Here is a 21,521-nt window from a genome sequence, read left to right on the forward strand (position 1 = left end):
AGAAAACTAATGTCATTCCAGGTTTCAAAGGGTTAAATTTTAAAAAAAATTGATTTTATTTTTTATTTTTTATTGATTTCTTCACGTCAATTAACTCTTTAATTAATATATAACATATTTTCATTTATTACTTATCTATTTATGTGTCTTCATGTTGCTGTTATGTTATTTTACGTGTGCAAGGAAAACTGCTCAAACAAATTGCCCCTGGTGGAAATAATTAAGTTGCCCGAATCTGAAACAAGCAGAAAATCCTCACATTTTTAACACTTTTCTGTCGACTTATGACGGAATCAGCTCATTTATAGTTCAGCGTTAACTTGAAACATGAGCCTGTAAACTTAAAAATAGTCAAATTTCATCACACAAGACACAAACAAGGTTTAGTGGGATTTTTTTTTATTGTTGTTATCAATTAAACAGTATGGTTTCTACAAACGCAAGAATTGATCACCAATAACAAAAGGGTTGCACATCTGCGAGACCTTTGTTTGGATATTCTTGGAAATAGACATAGAAGGGGATGTAATAAATAAATGTATCATACAATTTTGAGGTATGCAGAGTAGCTTTTGAGAATACAAATATGCCCATGCCTCCCCTCCCAGTGGTAAACACACACTCACACACACACTCACGCACACACAGAGCCGTGCACACACACAGTTTTATGAGGGGAGCCGTTAAATGAACATGGATTACAACATCTGTATCAGACCGCTGAGGAGAGATGAGACATTAAAAATACAACTGAATTTTCACGTGTCATTTACATTTCCCCCCCTCTTTTTTGCCTCGTTCTCTTTTAAAAGTTAATGAGATGTTTTCATTGTAAAAACCACAGAGCCTTTCCAGTCCTGTCAGCCAAAGGCAAGTCACAATACATTCTCCTCCACTGCGGCGACAGCTGCTGTCGCTAAAAAAACGCGATAGACGCCGTCGCGTTCACCTTTTTTTGTGCCCTTAAAGTGTCTGTCCAGATGAGCACAAATGTTGTTCATGGAAAACAAATTTTGCAGATACATATTTAGCAGCGACACAAACTCACCAGCCAAGCGATTTTGTGACGTCACAAGCACTCGGCTGGTTCACTTCTAGTCAAATACCCCAAAAAACTCGACACAATATAAGCCTTTCGATAATTTACATTTGTTTTTTGAAAAGTCCTCGCTTTGGTGAACGTAGCTCGACAAGAAAAGCTGTGATTGATCAATGTCCCTTTTTTTAGGAGAACAAAATAAATAAAAATAAAAATGACGACAGGCCTTTTTTAAAAATTTCATTACAAGTTGATATGAACACGTACCGACCGCGAGTCGGGTCTTTAAATCGCCTCTGTGACGAAGACACGACCCGAATGTTCGGCCAAAAAATGAGGTTCAGCATTCCTAAGAAGAAGAAGAAGAAGACACTGAGAGAGTTACACACACGGGCACACAAATTAAAACAGACGCATGTACATTTACACACATACACGCCGTGACATCATTAGTCAGCACTATGACGTCATCGACACTGGCTTCTGACATCGTCATGCGGTTTCGTCTTTTCTCGGTGATTGCATCAGCTCTTTTTGTTCTCGAGAATACAAATGTTTTTTTCTTCTTTCTTTTTTTTTCTCTCAATTCCACTAGAAAGTTTGAATATTAAATCGAGGATTATACATTAAAATTCACAGAGATTTTAAAAAAATAAATACATGTTTTAAGTAAAAGAAAATCATGATAAGAGCGTTCATCGTCTGATCAAAAGGGGGAATCTTTACACGTATGATCCAGCTAACACGTAGGAAAAAGTGGCTGGCAGGAAGCTCCGCTCAGTAATCAATCATGTCTGTCTTTATCAAGGGGGAAGCTGAAAACCTCAACAAGGCCTCATGAGTCCCTCAAAAAAACCCCAAAAAGGGGGAGATCCAACCTGAAAGGCTAGAAGGTCCATCTCACAGCCAGAAAAAAATAAAATGTACAAAATATGACATCATCTTTTCTCCTGTGACAAATAAAAATCGTGGTTTTTGCACAAATGTCCCTTTGCAGAATTTCCTTGCATGTTTATATTTTCTCTCAACACATAAAAAAAAGACGAGCATGCCTCCTGACATAGAGGAAATGAAGATGAGAAGCAGACGCTGTACAGAGCACAGACACACAAAGATAATTCGGTTTAGCCCTTGGTGTGAAGTGTCCGTTGTCCCCCCTCTCCCCCGAGCCTGGAAACCCGTCCGCCCCCCTTCCCTTCATACGAGGTGAGCAGCTCGACTGGAAATTGTAGAAGGGATCGCCGAAAAAACCCTCGACTCTATACGAACTCACAATGAAAAGTTTTAAAACAGTGTTTGAGGGATGTTTGGTCAGTCTGAGTGAGGTTACTTCTTCGTCATGAGCCATCTAATTCCAAAACTTTATCACTAATTATTACGCAAAGAATCACAGCACAATGCTTCAAAGATGATAGACACCCACCAGAGTTCACTGTACAAAGTTAAGCTAAAATCAAACTGTGCATTTAAAGGGACACGTCACGTCCAAAATCAAAGATACATATTTTCCCTCTCACCCGTAGTGCTGTTTATCAGTCTAGATTGTTTTGGTGTTAGTTGTCGAGTGTTGGAGATATTGGCCGTGGAGATGTGCGCTTTCTCTCCAATATAATGAAACTAGATGGCACTGGGTTTGTGGTGTTCAAATTGCAAAAAAATAAATAAAATAAATTGAAAAAGAAAATTGAAAAAAAAGAATTAAAACAAAAATTCCTCTAGGTATGCACAATAATATCGGCCATTATCGGTGTAGCCAACATGCTGAGTTCTGCCGACATCACAAACAGACAAAAAAAAAAAATTGACAAGGGGAGCATGTACAAAAAAAAAAAAAATCAACCTGAAGTTGAAGGACTTTTTTGCACAATGAATGAATACAGTGTAAAAGCAGTGCATTTTATGTCTGCTGGTGGGCCATCATGATAAGAGTATGCTTTATTTGATTTTAATTCCACTACAGAAGAGACCTGATGATTCTCAATCATCCTGACCTGATCATTAAAACTAGGTGGGAAAAAAGCGGATGTATCAGTATCAGTTATCAACCAAATTACTTGTTATATATCGGCCTATATGCATCTCTAAAATTAAATAAAACTGCCTGCAGGATTCTTTAGGTCAATAAATTGAGAAAATAAACTATTTGAAACAATAAAAAGTTTATAGTGTCTTTGAGAACTGATACAGTATCATAAAACATTATAAAGCAATACTCAAGTGTCAATATTTTCTTACATCTGTTATAGCTCCCAAGCACCACGACAGCAGCCGAAATCTCCAACACTCAAAACGAGACAATCTACACTCATACAAAGCACGACAGTTAAGAAGAAAAATATGGATTTTTTAAAAAAATTTGGGGGTGAACTGTGCCTTTAAGGCTTGGTCATTCCAGCAAAATTAATATGCATGTCTTTGCACAGTCATAGTATCTCTCAAAACCTTTTTCAGTTTTCGGACATGTCATGTATCAGTCAATAAAGTTGTTTTATTCAAGAGGGAAAAAAAAGTTTCTGAACCAATTCGATTTTTCACTAATTTAGAGGTAGTTAGCTCAGTTGCAAATGAGACATAGTCAAACAATTCATTTAATTATCTGCAGCACTTTCATTTAAATTGAGTGACTTTGGCACAAAATGCTGCTGTTTAAATACATAATGAAATGAAAAATACATTTTCCCAGTTTTGATCTTGTCTCTGTGTTTATTGATCATTTATCGCTTGTTTTATGCCAAATTTATGTTCTGTATTATGCTAAATTTGAAGTGTAACAGTAACATTTATCTTATCCTATATTTAATAGTTGTTTTTTTGTTACATTACATGACTTTTATACTGCTGTATTAACTTAATTTCACACCAAAAAACCCCCCATGACTTCTCCAATACTTTCAATGACTTTTATTAATTATATTATTGTGAAATTCAATGACTATTCCAGGATTTTCATGACCGTGAGAACCCTGGATTTAATTTAAAACCCTCTCGTGACTGTGACCCAAAAAATTAAAACTTAAAGTTGCTCTAACTTCCGTTTAACTGGGATTTTAAATGCTGGTGTGACTGGACCTTTGAGACAGCCTTTGCCCCAAGAAAGTTTGTTTTATTGTAGTTGTTTTCAGAATATTTATTACTGCCTTTTTTAAAATGCACTGAAAGAAGCTGGTGAGAAATGTCACTTCGCTTCATTCTGCGTATCCAAATACTCAGAAATGACAATAACATCGAATCTTGAATCTTGGAAACGCTGCTGTTTAAAGACACAGTAAAATGAAAAATAAATTGTCCCAGTTGTCTCAATTGATCATTTATCTCTTGCTCTATGCCAAATATATAGAAAAAGGAAAATCATCAACTTATCCTGCACTTGGGGGCATTTACAAAACATTGCGGCGAGAGATCGGAAGAATCACAAAACCTTTGTTTTCATTTTCGTAACAACGTGGCAAAGGTCACTCTCCTTCGTCTTCCTCCTGATCTAATGGCGAGGACTGTGTGGGTGGAACCAACATTTGGCAGGATGTCTGTAGAGTGTTAAACGCTAAGCCCGCCCTCTTTTTTAGTCGTCCAATAAATTGAAAAAGATTTTTATTTAAATCTCTTGTGTGACTGTAGATCGTTTAAATGCTCTGTTTTACTGGGAAAAAACGTCACAGCAGAGAAGCTAAAGACGCTCTAACTTCTGTTTCACTGGGACTTGAAATGCTGGTGTGACTGGGCCTTTATGACAGCAGCTCGTCGACAATGTAGGTCTCATTTTCCTGTGCGAATGGTGCATGTTCTATTTTTATCTGACGCAAATCGAGCCTTAAAGGCGATCAAGTGACAGCTGACTGCACTCGGTTAGATGATTTTTGCAGAAAACGTTTAACTTTGATGATCGTCCAATCACAGGTAGAGAAAGAAGGTCACATTTCCGGCCTTCAAAGCGGCCGACTAAAGGATAAATATTTGAAACCAAGTATACACAAAGTCTTACAGGGCTCAGTAATGTCAATACAGTTATTATTATTATTTTTTATCATCTAGTTAATTTCATACAAAAGCAACTCGTTTGGTTTTTAAATACTTTTCCATAAATACAAAGACAAGCAAACCCGTCTGCCTCGGCGCGCTGTCATCCGCAGCGGATTCAAAGACAGATCAATCTGTCGGCGCCGTCGAGGACTCAGAAGACAATAAAACTCAAGGACAACTCGACAAATTTGACTCAGCGGGTATCCTTCAATAAAAGTCACGGCGAATACCCAGCAGCCTGCAAACTGCACGATATTTTTTGCTCTTTTTAAGTGGACATTTCTGTCTTCCCTTTTTTTCAAAGAATGGCTGAATATTCTTTTTTTCGACACAGAGTGACGAGGAGAAAATCGACTCTCACGATGAGATGGATGATGTCATCCGCCACTCTCTGCTTTGTGAAGGGGGAGGGGGGGTCAGCTGAAATCAAACCTCTTTCCTTTCCTCATCTCTTCACTCCCTCTGCCCACTAAGAGCCTCCTCACCTCTCTGCTCTTCCTCTCTTTGCCTCCCTCGTGCGCTCACACTGTCACCTCGTTCTTACTCCCAGTCCGCAGTCCCTGCACGCCTCCTCCTCCGGGGATGAAGTGCAGCTGTTCGATGGTGTTCTGCCTCTTGCTGGCGAAAGCCATCCGCCGGGCGTTGGGGTGGCCCCCGCCGCCTCCGCCGTGGTCCCAGCCGCCGTGCATGCCCATGGAGCTGCGGTCGCGGTCGTGGTCGTGGCCTGGCGTCGGGTGGGAGTTCATCTTGATCATGTGGTGGCGGTCCATGGACGGCGTGACACAGATGTTCTGCTGCGACTGCGCCTTCTGGTGGTGGCTGAGGCGGCCCATGGTGGGCACCATGCCGCTTCCTCCGCCCCTGTCGCCTCCTCCTGCGATCAGCAGGCCCATCAGCAGCCGGTCCTCCAGACGGTCCGGTGAGACCAGGAGCCTCTCATGGGACCTGGAACCAGAGACTCGTTTATCCTCATTATGCCTCAATAAAAGCTCCATATCTGTCTTCAGTTGATACCTCAAAACGTATGTTACATATATTAGAAAAAGAGATTTGATTGATCGTAGGAAACCCCTCTTGTAAAGCCCCTTGAGGGTTTTCTAGGTTTCTCCTGCATGTCTCCTTTTCTTAAAATGTAGACCTTCTAAAAAACCTCTTGTAAATGTATCCCTTGTCATTTTTAATGTGCTAAAAAAAAAATCAAATCAAATTTATTAAAGGTTTAGTGTGATGGATTTAGTAATGTCTAGTGGTGAGGTTGCAAAACAGTTCACTATGATTTTCTAAATAAAGAATGATTTAAAGATTATTGATTTAGAGAGCATTGTTTGCGATTAAGACGCCAACAACGTCGCTGAAAGTTCCAGAAAAAACAAGTAAGTGGATCTTGAGTTGAGTGTTTAGTCAAATCATGTTTCCAAGAATGAACTGAAGAGCTCACTGACTGTGTTAAAACGCACAAAAATCTTCTGGCTTTGCACTTGATCCAAAAATTACAATATTTGTACTAAGCAGTTTATGCGGCTTAGTAGGAAAAGATTTTTTCTAATATTCTTGTTTATATGCAACCATGAATACTGTCGTTATCATGTCAAAATATGGGAAAATGGACCAACTGGAGCTGCTTGTGCCATTTTACTCAGATTTTTTCAAAGTTTTCCACCGGTGGCGGACTTGTTGGACTGCACAAACACAGCCTATCTCTTTCATCCCCTTAGTCATCTTCTTCAAAAGGTCAGCATTGTGATATTTACAAATATGCAAAAACCTGTTGATATCCAAGTCTTTCATAAATGTGTTTCTCTGCCCGACCAGAAGCGTGGTCTTTTCTTTAAGGCATGCGTCTCTATTCCATCCTTGCAGACTCTTGGTTTGTGTGCAATGCACAGAGCTTACTGTGTGTCTCAAACCGTGATAAAAACATAAATTGAAACAGATATTGCAAATATATGAACCTCTACAGGAGTCTAAAAAATGCTCCTAAAATCTGAAGTCATGTGAGGTAAAATGTTTTTTGCAGTGTGCTCTCACCTTGTCAGACTCTTAAAATTTTAATGAAACAATTCGACTCGACATTTATAAAACATCACACTGATATCTTTACGATCTCGTCTTCTCTCTGATTTCGCCTGCTCCCTCGTGTCTGATCTCACCTGCGCAGCGTCTGTGAGTTGGAGCCCCTGCTGGTGCTCATCATGGCTTTGTAGTACTGGTGTTGCTGGTTCTTGGACAGGCGGGACAGCGTGTTTCCCTCCCCGAGCAGCTGGTCCTGGGAGCGGACACGACGCGGCGGCCTGTCGAAGGAGGAGTTGGGGTACTGCGTCTGGGCGGGCAGCGGGTACGGGTTCGGGGTGGAGGGGATGTGGAGGCGGGGCCGGGAGCCGTGGAGGGGCAGCGTGCCTCTGGAGCCCAGCGTGTACTCGCCTCCGAAGGGCAGGTAGTGCTGCGAGGAATGGAAGGAGGGCGGAGCGTTGTTGGAGCGGCGTTTGGAGTTGTAGTAGCTGGGGTACTCGTCCAGTTCTTTCTCTGGTTCAGCAAAAGAGAGAGAAAAGTAAAAAAAAAGTAAACGGGGGTGCAACAAAAGATTATTTTCATTATTGATTCATATGTCCTTTAATCCAGCTGATTATTGTGTTTGGACTTTTGTCATTTAACATTTATTTTGATTTTTTATTTATTATTTGTTTTCTACCTCTGGCCTGTCTGCAACTTATTTCCACAGTTATGGTATCCATGTGCTGTATTACCATTGTATTTTATTCATTTATTTTTTATTATATTATGGATAGGATTTCGGCACCAAAGTGAAGACATTGAGTTTCAGAGACTTTGTTTACTGCACGGTGACTTTGAAAAAACCAAAATAAAATATGTACAATACATTAGCAGCACCGATGGGGAGGAAACTGCACAGTGTGTGCACCACTAGCTGCACAATGCTGCTGCTTATCATTGACATATCCCAGGCTGTGATAATGAAAAAAATCTACTTACCATGTAGTATATTAAAGATATATATATTATTTTAGTTTTTTCATCTAATAACATAGTGGCATCATGACAAAAACCTGGCATTTAAGTGCAAAAAATGTGCCTCTGAAACCCACTCAAACTGCAATTTTTGACCCCAAAGCCATCAGAGCATAAAAACACGCACTGTATTATTTCCAGATGTCATTCTGGGCTTTTGCCTTGGAATTTGTCTTTTTTATGATTTTTCAACAGATGACATCATTTTTTAAAAACCATATTTGGCATATGGAGAAAATACATGCTATTTCCTCTAGGTAACAATCAAAGCTGCTGCTAATCATCATCATAAATAAAAATAATAATAAATAGCTAGATAGATAGATAAATAAATACATGTTTCAAAATCTACTTAGCATGTAGTATATTAAAATTATTTGGTTTTTGTGGGGGGGGGGGTTTACACATAGTGTAAACATAAAATAAAAAATAAAAACATAGTGGCATCATAACAAAACAAAAACCTGACATTTTAAAAGGATTACAATTATGAAAATTAATGAATATTTGATATTAATGATTAGGATTGATGTTGGTTAAAGATAAACTCAATAAAAGTAGGAAATGATATTAATGTATATTTGTTAAAACTTGATTTCTAAAAGCGCATTTTTTGCAATACGAGTGCGTGTAATTTTGAAGCGGGCCCTAAGGGTTAAGTCAGCGGGGACAGGAAGTGAAGGCGAAAATGTCAAGAATGGAAAAAGAGAGCGACACACTGTATATTTCATGAGGCACAGAAGAGTAAAGGTGAAAGAAAAAGACTGTAACAGAGGTAAGATGATTAAAACGAGTGATGATGGGTCGCTGTAAGTGACATTAAATACAAAGTAAAGAGGGAAGAAAAAGGATGGAGCAGTGAGGTTCATTAATAGTGAAACGCAGTGTTTCTGTGCTTTCTGCTCGATAACTGGAGACCACTCTGATCTTCAAAGCATTTCCATGGAAGCAGCTCCCCAAGAGCCAATTTAAAGATGACCTTTAACCAGCCACCTCTCTACCTCTTCCTCCCCTCTCGCCTCCTCTTTTCTCCCTCTGTCAGGAATCTTCCCCTCCTTTCTCCTCTCCTTTGTCTCTTCTTAGTTTCCTTTATTTTCATCTTTTTCCTGTATTCCTTTTTGCTCTCCAGGTTTTCTCTTCTCCTTTGCAGTTTGCCTCACCTCCTCTCCCTCCTCTCTCTGTTTACTCCCCTCCTGTAAGGCCAAATTATCTCGAGGTTTCTCCCCGGCTGCCGACCGCAGACAAAGAAGCCTTTATCAGTGTCCTCTCTGCAGCGCTGTGCGGGGAACTACATCAAAAGCAGCAGGTTTCATACAATGGCCGGCGAGAGGCTGCGGTCTTCGTCTCACAATGACGCCGTTTTAGTTTGAAGAGGCGTTCCACCAAAACTGATATTCAGGATGTTTTTTTTTTTTTTTTTACTGAAAAGCTAATTTAATAATTCAACATGTAAAAATGCTCCTTTGCTTTCAGTGTCGTTCAGTGATTCAGCCTAAATGTGGTTTTGCTGGTTTGGCTCGGAAGCGGAGGACTTTTAAGTAAAGGATATCTCTATGAAACCAGTTCATCCCATTTTATCACTTAATTTAGACCGTAATTACCTTAAGACATTTAGACAAGTGCTCGATGCACAAGAAGAAAAATACTTGATTGATTTTATATGTTTCTTTGAAGACGTTAACCCTTTAAAGCCTCTATCAACATCAGATTTCTTATATTCACCGTCATGTCAAGTCTGCGGCGGTGTTCAGGATAAAATGTGCTATGAAAGGCGACATAAGAACTCAGTCTTTGCCATAATTGACATTGGCAATGTGTGCAGTATCGGCCTCACTGCATTAATAAAGATGCATATCAAACAGTGAGGCGTATAGTTTCATATTCACTACCTCGCAGTCTGACATTATACTAACAAAGTCATGTTTCGAACTTGTCTGGTGAAGTTTGTAGCCCACGCAGATTCTCTGGGTGTCTGCAGAAAGTCCGCAGAAAGTGCACTCGGGGCACCTCGAGAACTTTATGAACTCTGAGCAGCCAAACTTCACTGTTACGCAACAAAGTGTAGAAGTTAGAGGCGCAGTGACGGAGCAGAGGGAGAAAACTGAGAGAAACTACTGCACGAAGGCGTTTGCAGTGAACACTTTTTGAATGGTAGGTTAACTCGGGAAGTGCAGCCTTAAACCACTACGAGAGCGTGCTCTTTACTTTGGAGCCAAGATAAGATCCTTTGCATATACTGTCTTTTTCTGGTTCTTGGGCTTTTGCTAATACTACAGATTGTATTTTCTCATTTCTGTATGACTGCCAAAACCACAAATATAGAGTATAAGAAGAGGTTTAAGAAAGAGAGAATCCCTTTTATCTCTCAAACTCAGATCAAACAGTCAAACAAGACAGCGCTTATTAAATATAAACCAAAACTGTTACTGTGTGGCCTATTTCTAGCCTTAAATGTATCCAGAAACATATTTTTAGTACACAGCTGTAATACAATTATTTCTTACAAGCCAGCGACCACATTGTTTTTGGACTAACATGTTCTCGTCCCAACTTGTCAAATATTCTGACATGTTGTCAGAGGACTTTCACGTCCACATATGACGCAGTAAGTCCTGGCTGTGTGTTGTTGTCGCTCACGGTATTTCTACATTATTATTAACATCTATTACAATGACCATAAATGATAAAACCAGAGGGATTTTTTATTTTGCTTAGCAAACATTTCAATGCTAAAATTGAAACTCGAAATGCCACTGTACTTTTTCTCCGTTTTCTCTACTCATGTAGCACCAATTTCAAAAGCATCTGTGTCTCTGCTGCAGATAGCCCACTTTTATAAAAAAAAGACCATCTTTTCTTTCTTCTTCTTTTGTCAAACAGACGTGCAATAGAGATGTAAGATTTTTTTGCCAATATCTGATTTGCTGATATATCATAACTCTCTGACTGATCTCTCTGACTCTCTGACCGATACGAATATCAATATATAACCGTTTTTTTTCTGCACCTGATTTTAGTGATCATGAGGTCTCTTCTGTCATGGAATTAACATCATATTATGTATAGTCTTATCATGACGGCCCACAGACAGATGGAGACACGAAATACGATGCTTTTAAATAAGTAAAAGTCATTAAGTGTGCAAAATAAGAAAAATATTTCATCCTAGGGTTGATGTTTTGTACATGTTTACTTTTTCAATAAAAAAAAAAGATATATCTACAGAAATAAGCATGTTCGCTGATTCCAATATTTAATTTTAAAGCCAATTTCTGTTGATACCACTGCTGTGCTGATATCATCGTACATCCCTAACACGCAGAAGAATAGCTGTCTATAAATCTGAGGAGGTGCAAATATGTGAATGAGAAATGGCAGAATAAGAAAGAGAAGAAGGACAGAGCATCTGTGTCTATCTTCTGCAAATCTAAATCATGTCGTTGTGGTCAGTTTTGACGATCTGAACCACAAAAAGCAGCAGGATGGCTGCGATTAGCGCAACGAAACTGATGTTTCATAAATGAGACGATGAAGGGAAGAACTGAATGGAAACAACAAAAGAGACTCATCTGGACCTTCACCACATTATTGCTTCCACCTCCACGTACAGCCACGTCGCGCACACACACACACAGACACACACACACAAACATACGATGTAGTAACGATCCATCACTCAGCCTGCAGAGGCGACTCCCCTCCCCCTGCAGTCTCCAGGCGAGAGAGGGAAGGACAGACAGAGAGAGGGAGAGAGAGGTTGCCAGCCGCTGCCTCTCAAACGTCTTTTCCTCCCCGACGAAGGCAGCCAGGCCCCTGCAGACCAGCAGCCAACGCCCCTCCCCCTATCTCCACATCTCCCTCCAACCCTTTCTTCCCTTCTTTCACTGCCTCTCCCTCCATTCTTCTGCTCAGTCGACCTCTGTGTCTCTATCTTCACCAATCTCCTCTTTTTTTCCCTCTTTTTGTATCCTCATTTGGCCAATTAGCTCTTTCACTGCCTCTCTGATCCTTTGTCTTTTCGCCCTCTTTCTCTACATTTATAGCCCCCAATTTTTCTATCCTTTCTTTTAATTTCCTCAATCCTTTTTCTCCTCTGCTCTCTTCCTCCGCTCCAACTCCATCTTCCTGTCCATCCTTGTCTTTATTCCCTCCTTCTCCTCATCCATCTCCCTCGTTTTCTCCCTCTCTGTGCACCAATCCCTCCACTACTGTCCCCCCTTTTCTGCTCCGCTTTGTTTATTTCACTGTTAGGACTGTTTAGCAGAAACAGTTTACACATTCGGACCACACTGAGATGATTATTTATGCTTTTGCAGCTGAGTCATAAATCTCCTGGCGGCCATGTCTGCCCGCTGCTGAAATGGAGGTTAACTTGAGATTTCGCTGTGTGGAGGTCCAACAAACGGGACATACACGGAGAGAAATACCTGGAGAGAAAGGTGTGCAGTGGGAGTGGGCCAGTTTACCAGAGCATAACTGGCTTGTAGTTCAGTTGGCAGTTGTAGGTGTTTACCAGGCAGGTAGAGGGAAAGAAAAGATGCTATCAAGTTGCTTTATGGGACGTGTGGGATCCAGTGTTTTTGGATTAAAAGTTGAGATTTCGCTGCCTCTGATGCTTAAAATTTGTTTATTATGGAAGCGCAACACTGACTCACTGGAGGACACCTTTAAAGGAACGCTCCACAAAACATCCATAGTTTTTAATTATCAAATAATCAGTCACATAACTGCAACTAATAATAATAATAATAATAATAATAATAATAATAATAATAATAATAATAATAATAATAATAATAATAATAATAATAATAATAATAATAATAATAATAATAAGTTGAACACCCCAGCTGTAAACCATCTTCAAGGTGATGCCACAATTATCATCAGATCATTGATGATTAATTAACAGCGCGCAGACATGTCCGACAGCCAACTCCAGCGCGTGGACATGTCCGAAACACCACTCCAGCGCGGACATGTGGGAGGTTATTTAAAAATTTTGTTAACCCTTTCCCCACCGGGGATGCTAGCTCCTACGCATCTGCCAGGTGTCTCATGCTTTTAGGCTCTGTCTCATGCTCTCATGACACCGAGGAAAATCTAACTCCAAAACACAGGGAGGGCAGAAGTGTTGAACAATCATGTAACAAAGTGAAAGACTTTGATCCATTAGTTGCACTTCCTCTCCCCTCTCTCTTTCTCCCAAGTTTCCCCTCTTTCGCTCGCCTGTGTTTCCATCCCTTCATCTCCCCCACGACTCACCCAGCCTCTTCAGGGAACTGTAGCGGCTGATCTCAGGTTTCATGGCCGCCTCGTAGGATGGCGGCAGCTGGGCGAGGTTGTGGAAGGAGTGGGAGAAGGACGGGTGGCTGCTGTTATGTCTCATGCCCCCTCCGATGATACTGCTGCCACCAATGCCGCCACCGCCAGGACCTTTACTGCTACTGGAGAGCAGGGTAGGCCCGGAGGAAAGCTGGGAGGTGTTATTCATACGGGCTCCACGTTCTGGATGGAGGGAGAGAAAAGGAAAAAAAGATAGATGGAGGACAAAAGATGAGAATGGGAAAGGAGAAAGATAAAAGAAAAGAGAAAATGAATAAAAAGATGGGAAAAGAAATGGACAAAAAGGAAGAAAAGGGAAGAAGAAACAAACTGGTCAACGATCAGTAAACACAGGAAGTGTCTCCGAGCTCCATGGCGACCATCTATAAATACAACTCTGTAACTGTTCATCTGGGGCTCCAACACAAACATATCAGCCACACGTAAATACATAGAAATACACTGATAGCATCAGGAGGTGGGGGGGTCTACATACACGCACATTCACATTTATGCAAAGTGCAAAAGCAGCACATCGATCAGTACACATAAAAATGATTCGCCTTATGTAAGATTAGCAGTATGGGGGAGGGGCAGGGGCGTCTGTTTTGCAACATGTATATCAGTTACATCATACAGAGTACATTCATGTTTCCCAAACAGCAAACAGACGGCACTTTGAACGACCCAACATGTCGGAGCACTCAGCGGTGACCTCACATGTGTAGGTGCTGAACACGTAAAACAGGGACGACGAGCTAAAAGGTTTGTCTGAGACTGCATGCTGCCTGCTGTCGCGTCATCTGAAGAGATTCACACACAGAGAGCAAACTTTATTAACTGCTGGGTGACAGCAGCAGATATAAAGAAAAAAAGGTTAAAAATGTGAGAATATGAAGCAGCAATAAAAGATTACGTAACTGTGGAAAATTGGCCATTTGCTGTCTTTTTCCGGTCTTTGAGATGCAATCAATGCAAGTCCGCTCAGGGTGGTAATGGTTATGAGCTGCGATCTTGTTAAGATTACTGCATGGACATATACTGGTCATTGACCATTGACAGTAATGGGCAATAATGGCCAGTAATGTCTCTGTTAAGTGTCACCCAGGGAACACACACCACATCGACTTCAGCACCGTGCATGTTACACACACTCACACACGGTGGAGCAAAAAAGCAATGCTAGCTGTGACATCATATGTTTCATAAACACATAGGAAATAAAAAGTACTGGTGCTCCAATCAATCTGCAAATATCTGATCTAGAGCTGGGTATATATTGTCAAAGTTGAGCCAGTTTCTGAGCAAATTATTGAACTGTGCCGACACCTTGCGCCTCAGAGCTTTACTGACACGTGAGTGAGGGAGAATGAGGAGGTGAGGACCGAGTGCCAGAGAGCTTCAGTGTCAGGTGAGAGACAGCCCGGTGTGCCTCCCACTTTTTGACAGTGGTTGTAACACTTTATAGTTTGTTAAAAAAAAAAAAAAAAACACCTCTTATGCAATACAATAATCTGTGTCCAGTATTTCTAATTAGTCTTTTAATTTTTTATTGTGCGTATGATATGAATAATGAATACCTACCAAATTAACAAATACTCAAATAGCAGAATATTTCCGATCCAGGCCTAGTTTACGCCCCAGATGGGTTGCACATTAATACGATGAAATCACAGAAGCTCGTATGAAGTGGAAAGGATCGGTAAATTTGAACTGTCAATGGTACATGCTGCTGCTGGGTAAAAAGATTATTAACTCTGGTGTCAGAAAACAGATCAACATCAGGCATGAGCTTTTCTGAGATTCATTCACAAGTTGTTTCATTCAGAGTCGAACTTTACAACATTTTAGTGAAAGAACAAAGTAGGTGGACCTTGTTGCCTGATCTGAATCTTTACTAAAACGTGACATTTTCAGTTTGTAGGTTTTAAGTTCAGAGGCTGCTGTGGTGTCTCTTTAAAATCCAGAGTCAGAAGAGCAGTAAACAGGAGAGAAGATGGATCTCATTCAGTTAATTTTGTGATGTCAGAAATTTTGGTTGGCCATTATCAGGCTGCATGAGCTAATTTAGTATAATAAATAAACAGAGCATCTGAAAGTGCCATGGTAACACAATGCATCACGTGGATGAAAAAAAATGGGCGTCAGGTTGGTCGAAATGTGGCAACAACATACAAAGAGATGATAAGATTTTTTCCCAATTGACAAACTGACTGAGTGAAGCGCTGGTAAGAGGGTAGCTCGGTATTCTCAGTACAGACATTATGGTGAAAGTAAAAAAAAATCGTAAAAATCCAAATCTGATACACAGTTGGCAATGCATTAATTATACTTAGTAGCTCAGCAAACTTATTCCTGGTTGCAAACTGTTTATAGTGTCCTGAAATGAACTGCAATAATCTGTCTCACGGCTAACGGGAAAACAACGACAATCTGACAGCAGTGTGTACCTCCATACCATCTACTGGCTGACACTGCTTCCAGTAACAGACCCCAAAAACCTTGACCGGAGCACCCTTAAATAAAAGTACTGAAGAGCTAAATGTGCCGTTTTCTGTGCCATGACAGAATTAGCCGAGTCATTTCTCAGAGTGCAAGGAAATTGATTTTTTTGGAACACCTACGATGGCTGACAGAGAGGTTTGATAATGGTGTCATGGAAAGATGAACTTTGCTCAAAGTGCTGCACAGTATCTGACTCAGAGTTGAAGTGTTCTGCTCTTGTATCCTCCCAGGAGGACGTTAACGTTACCTAACACAGGAAGATAGAGGACAAAACTGAAGACAACCAAGGACGAATAACAGATTTCAGTTTTCAAATTTCAGCTTTTTAACTAAAAGTTTCCAGAATTTATTGGCGAATGAGTGAACGTAAAGGAAAATTTCATCTGTAAAATGACCATTTGTTAATCAGTTGCTGACTGTTACCTTAAATTCATGAAGAAAACATAAAAAACACTTTTTCTCACATGCCTCCACATTGAACGTAGAATCCATTCTTCACGAATTTAAGGAAACATGGATAACATTTAACAAAAGCTAAACATCCCTTTACAAACTCTCTAACAACTCATGCAGTATAATCCAAGTCTCATTTATCCAGCTGTATGCTCAAGTACTTTCCAAACACGTCCATTTTTGCTAAAACATTATGATGTAAAATACATCAGTATAACAGTCTCATGCACGGTCGTGCTCGTAGTGTGCTACACATGAGCCAAAGTGTTATAAACAGAAATATTTGAGAGAAAATGCATGTGTTTGCAAAGAACTGAGCATACGACTTGATAAATGAGACGTGGATTATACTGCAAGAGTTGTGGGTGAGTTTGGAAACAGATGTTTTGATATAGTTTTGTGGTTTCTTAAACATTTAATTTTCTAAATTTGCATTTGATTCTCCGTTCACTGTGGAGACGTGAGGAAAAACAAAGTTTTCTTCATGAACTGAAGGTAAATTAATAGTAAATTGTTTAATAATATTTATGCTCTTTTTATTAATTATTTTTATTACTACTGTTTTTTAATCTATTTATTGATGAACAGCACTTTGGTAAATACATTTGGATTAGATTGGAAATATGTAAACTGTTGTTTTGCAAGTGAAGTAGGCTATTTAAAAAACCACGATAAAATAGTAAGACAAAATTAAAATACCAATAAATAATAGTAAAACAAAAATAAATAATAAAATCATTAATAATAAAAAAAATTAAATGAAATCAAAATAAACTGTTTTTTTCTGCAACCAAATATCTAAATAACCTCCTTGCCATTTAATTTTATCCATTGCCCCATATTTAAAGATAAGTGTGTGTTTATTTTGTGTTTTCACTTGTTTGATATGCAGAAAGGGGCCACAAGTTGGAATCGGACCCAGGCTGCAGCACGGACTCAGGTGTGGGGTGCTCACTCTGCCAGATGAGCTAGAGGTCGCCCAAAAATGAATTTATTTTGAATTTTTTACTTAAAAGCAAAGAAACAAACTGCTTCTAAAAATATTTAAGCTCTAAACATAATTTCCAGCTATAACATAGGAAATAAATACTTTTTCTTTGGATGTACTATAAGTTATTAAATAAGTGATTTTGTCTCGCCATGGTTAACAATCTTTGCTCATAGCACACATAAAAGCCTAATTTAAACTTCAGTTTTTATCTGCACTCCAACTTCTATTCTTCACTGTTGCCTTCTTGTGTAATTCGTCCCCTGAGGGACACGTGTGGGTGTAATGGTTCGGAATAATTGGCACAGAAACAACTTATAAAGTTCAGTTAAAAATCATGCTTGTTTCCTTTTCCACTGCAACCTCATCGAGTCCTCTGTGGCAGCCATGTTAGATGCACCAAATCGGCTTTCATAAATTTGACATAGAGATCTGTTTAATTCCTGCAAAGGTAATTATTTTTGGAGACAAATCTCTCGTGCTAGCATTGCTTTCTTGTTTTCTTGGTGCAAAGCCTGGGAAAACAGACTCAGGTAAAGTGCAGTGACCTCGCTTAAGCCCAGACCCTCCGGTTATATGTAGTGTCAGCTGTAAGCACAGTCGCACATCACCGCTACACAGAGAGAAGAAGAAGAAGAAGAAGCACATTTGGAAGCAGGCTTGTAAGTGGGTGGTGGAGGGGGAGACAGGCTTGCATTAAGCAGAGGGCAGGCCGGACAACTTCTAGCTCACACTCTTATCAAAGATGTGCCGCTCTCAACACAACCAGATGCCCAAAATATTCTAAAAAAACAGTGCAGTGTTGAGAGCGGCACGGCTGCTCTAAGAGTGCAGGACAACAGGCCGTCATACCAACAACAAGACAGACAGACAGTGTGGTAGTGAGGCCGTGGATCCGGCCGGCGGCTCGTTCGGCCGCCTGTGCTGGACCGTGCTGCTGACCACGAAGCTTACCGATGGTAGCAGAGTGTTTGGGGCTGGAGGCAGACCCCTGCTGGTTAAAATGGTGGGGCAAGTTCCCAGCTGCGAAGAGAGCAGAGCCGACAAACTGATGGACAACCACTCCAGAGACACAGAGCCATGTGTCGAGTAAGCACTTGTGTCAGTAGAGAGAGGACAGAGAGGGACAGAAAGATAGAGACAGACAGACAGTCCCCTCCAGGAATTGGCTTTTCTTTCTTTTCTTTCTATTTTTTGCTTTACTGACACACATTTCAGCTCTAAACTGCTGATAAACATCGTGTCTTTTCATGTCTTCAGCAGCTCCAGAGAGGAAGGAGATGGAAGAAAGTTTTACTCTGCATTTGAAATTTAAAATATTCAGCATTCATTCAACCTGTTTGTTGTTTGCATACTATTAAAAGAACACAGAATATCTTAAACAACTAAATCTCCAGTTTTGCGATCAAGAATCGTGCATTTTTCATGTGCTTTTTTAAAAAGCATCTTTGCCAAGTCACAAGATTTAATGCAGTTATGTTCAAAAAAGGTAACTTAACTGAAGTTTCACATTGAATTCTCATCCTTAAAACCTTGACATTTCTGCAAAAAATCACAAAAAACCCTGGAGAGTCTGAGTAAAGAGAGGTGAGAGACAGTGGCAGCAGACAGAGAGACAGAGCAGTAAAGAAAGAAATCTGTGTTTTTGTGTTTTTCGACTGTAATTGTGTGAATTGTTACAATACAAGAAAACAAACATGTTCACCAACACTTTTTCTGTCCTGTCAGAAACAGCAAAGAGCTGTCGGGAGTGGGCGGTCAAAGGTGCATAAGAATGAGAAAATGAAATAAAGACTTGCCTCAAAAAGAAATGTTAAAACTTTTAAAGCAAACATCACTCATTTCCCACTCGATTAAGAAGTACGTAAAACAAATGCTATGAAAACATCTACGATAGGATAGCAAATACTAAAAAACCTAAATCAACATCAGTTTTCTTGTGCTGCATTCTGACAGCTTTTTTAAGGCGTCAGAAGGCAGCACATGCCTTTTGTTTTTACTCTCCTGTTTTGCTAATTTTCAGTTAATTTTCTTTTTACATTTCTAATACTCGTTTCTTGCTAATTTTCCCCTTTGTCTTCAAGAAATCAAACTAATTCGCTTAGGTTTCAAAGGGTTAAATAATAAACTAACAGCACAACTTTACAGAACAGTGCAAATGTCAGTGTTAAAGGGAAACTTCAGTATTTTTTAACCTGGACCCTATTTTCCCATGTAATTAAAAAAAAGATGTGCATCCATTTAAATAATTTAATAGCAGCGTCTGAAAAATCCTCAGACACAATTAACATATTCCAGCTGAAGTGTGACATCACTGATAATAAAAAGTAGCACCATCCATGTCAGCAGGGACATCCCTCCGATAATTTGACCTGAGCATGACGAATGTGTGTAATTATTCTGATTTATTCTCCTGCTGTTTTAACGTGTCGTCACTTACTGCGGTTGTCTTTGCTCTGCAGGATGGGGGTGTACAGGGTTTTGGACGTGCGTCCGTCTGAGGTGGTGGTCGTCAACACTGTGGTGTTGTTCCTCTCTCCCTGCTGCACCGGGCTCGACTGGTGACGCAAGATATCCACCAGTGATCTGACACAGCAGAGGACGGACGGACGGACGGAGGGGCGAGGGGAGAGACAGGAGGTCAGGGAGGGACGGAGAAGCAGAGGTGAGGAGAGGAAGAAAATAAAAACAGAGGAAATATTCATTTATTAAGCCAAATCCAAAACCAACACTTTATTGTTTTGGAAATTGTCTTTCATGTTTTCTCAGTCGCTAATTCACATCAATCCTTCAAATCTATCAAACTGATCTTATCGTCAATACTCCAGTTAACTGCCAGTTTATTTTTTTCTTATCTGTGTTTCTAAAAATGTCTTGCCTGCTAATATTCAGCACAGTATGCACACTCTCAATAGGAAAATGAATGTGTTTTCCCAAAATATGCAAAACCGACACTCGCCAACTGTAAAACTGCACAGGAGGAAGCGTGCTTCAAATCCTGGACGTGAGGCTCGTGCTCGTGACAGCGTGAGATGTAAACAACGCCAGCGTCCGAAACAACAACATTTCATTTGTTTTATTTATACAGGAAAGGAATTTAACTGTAGGTGAGTTACAGTTAAAACTGGCGCGACTTAAAAACAGGTTTTCAGCAGGTTCCTGTTCAGCAGCACAAAAAACAAGTTTTAATACAAAATAAAATTTAAAAAACCCAATATATAAAACAAAAAAACCCAATAAAAATCAAGATGATAAATGAAAAAGAGACACAAAATTAGTTAATAATTAGTTGTTTTTTTTTCATTTTTGTTTTGGATGTGTCAGTAAAATTTATTTGAATCTGAATCTTTTATGTAGAAGGCAGAAATTATCTCTATTAAGTGTATCATTTTTTAAATGTATTCTGTTATTAATATTGTGTAAAAACAAAGAAAAACACAAACAATACAAACAAACAGAAAAAACAGAGACAAGAAAACAACAAAGCGCAGGCTGCTGCACAGACATGCCAGAGCAGAGCGGCGTGAGAGCGGTGACATATGAGACAGCAGTGTTACAGTCCCCGAGTCTGTCCACCTCACTTCCTGTCTGATATCGACTTTTCTTCAGTCTCATCTTAATGTTCTTCGTTCTGTCTGCATCGCCACTAACAGTCAGTAAACCCCTCAGTCTACCTGTCCCGTGGTCTCACCTTGGCATGTTGATGTCCCTGTTTCGCGGTCGACGCGCCACCTTGCTGAAGGCGATCCTGACGCCCACCGCCACCACCAGCGTGAAGGAGATCACGCCTCCGATCACATAGGCCGTACTGTGATTGGACACATTAAGCACAGCATGACTTTCCATTTCAGAGGTTAATAATAATAGTGATAATAATGATAATAATAATAATAATAATAATAATAATAAATAATAATAATCTCTATTTATTTTGCACCTTTCATACATAAAATGTAGCTCAAAGTGCTTTACATGCGTGAGCGCTAAAAATTAAAACCTAACAATATATAGAAATATAATAAAAATAAAATAAAATAAAGAAAATTCAAATCAAATCAAATCACTAAAATAAAATAAAATAATGGGAGTGAGTGGTAGAAAAAGCACAAAGATTTTTGGAAGATGAATCAGGTAATCAAGTCTAATTTGGCTCATCATGCACTTTAA

General features: G+C 39.8%; 1 protein-coding gene across 4 annotated transcripts in view; it reads right to left on the bottom strand.

The window, feature by feature from the left end:
- Positions 1-364: 364 nt before the first annotated feature.
- Positions 365-21,521, bottom strand: part of shisa7b (shisa family member 7) — a 47,058-nt gene continuing 25,901 nt past the window's right edge. For 2 of the 4 annotated variants that reach the window (XM_088090343.1, XM_088090342.1), the window contains 6 exons: positions 21,046-21,162; positions 19,795-19,940; positions 18,309-18,377; positions 13,349-13,591; positions 7,207-7,579; positions 3,182-6,001 (listed from right to left, as the gene is read on the bottom strand). In XM_088090343.1, coding sequence (XP_087946469.1) covers positions 5,578-6,001; positions 7,207-7,579; positions 13,349-13,591; positions 18,309-18,377; positions 19,795-19,940; positions 21,046-21,162 — 1,372 coding nt within the window. In that variant the 3' untranslated portion in view covers positions 3,182-5,577. Of the gene's footprint in view, positions 1,389-3,181; positions 6,002-7,206; positions 7,580-13,348; positions 13,592-18,308; positions 18,378-19,794; positions 19,941-21,045; positions 21,163-21,521 lie in introns of those variants that run through there. The other 2 variants (XM_088090344.1, XM_088090345.1) reach the window with 2 other exon arrangements.

The sequence above is a fragment of the Plectropomus leopardus genome, chromosome 17, assembly GCF_026936395.1.
Source record: "Plectropomus leopardus strain MGB_pleo_1.0 chromosome 17, ASM2693639v1, whole genome shotgun sequence".
NCBI classification, from domain to species: Eukaryota; Metazoa; Chordata; class Actinopteri; order Perciformes; family Serranidae; genus Plectropomus; species Plectropomus leopardus.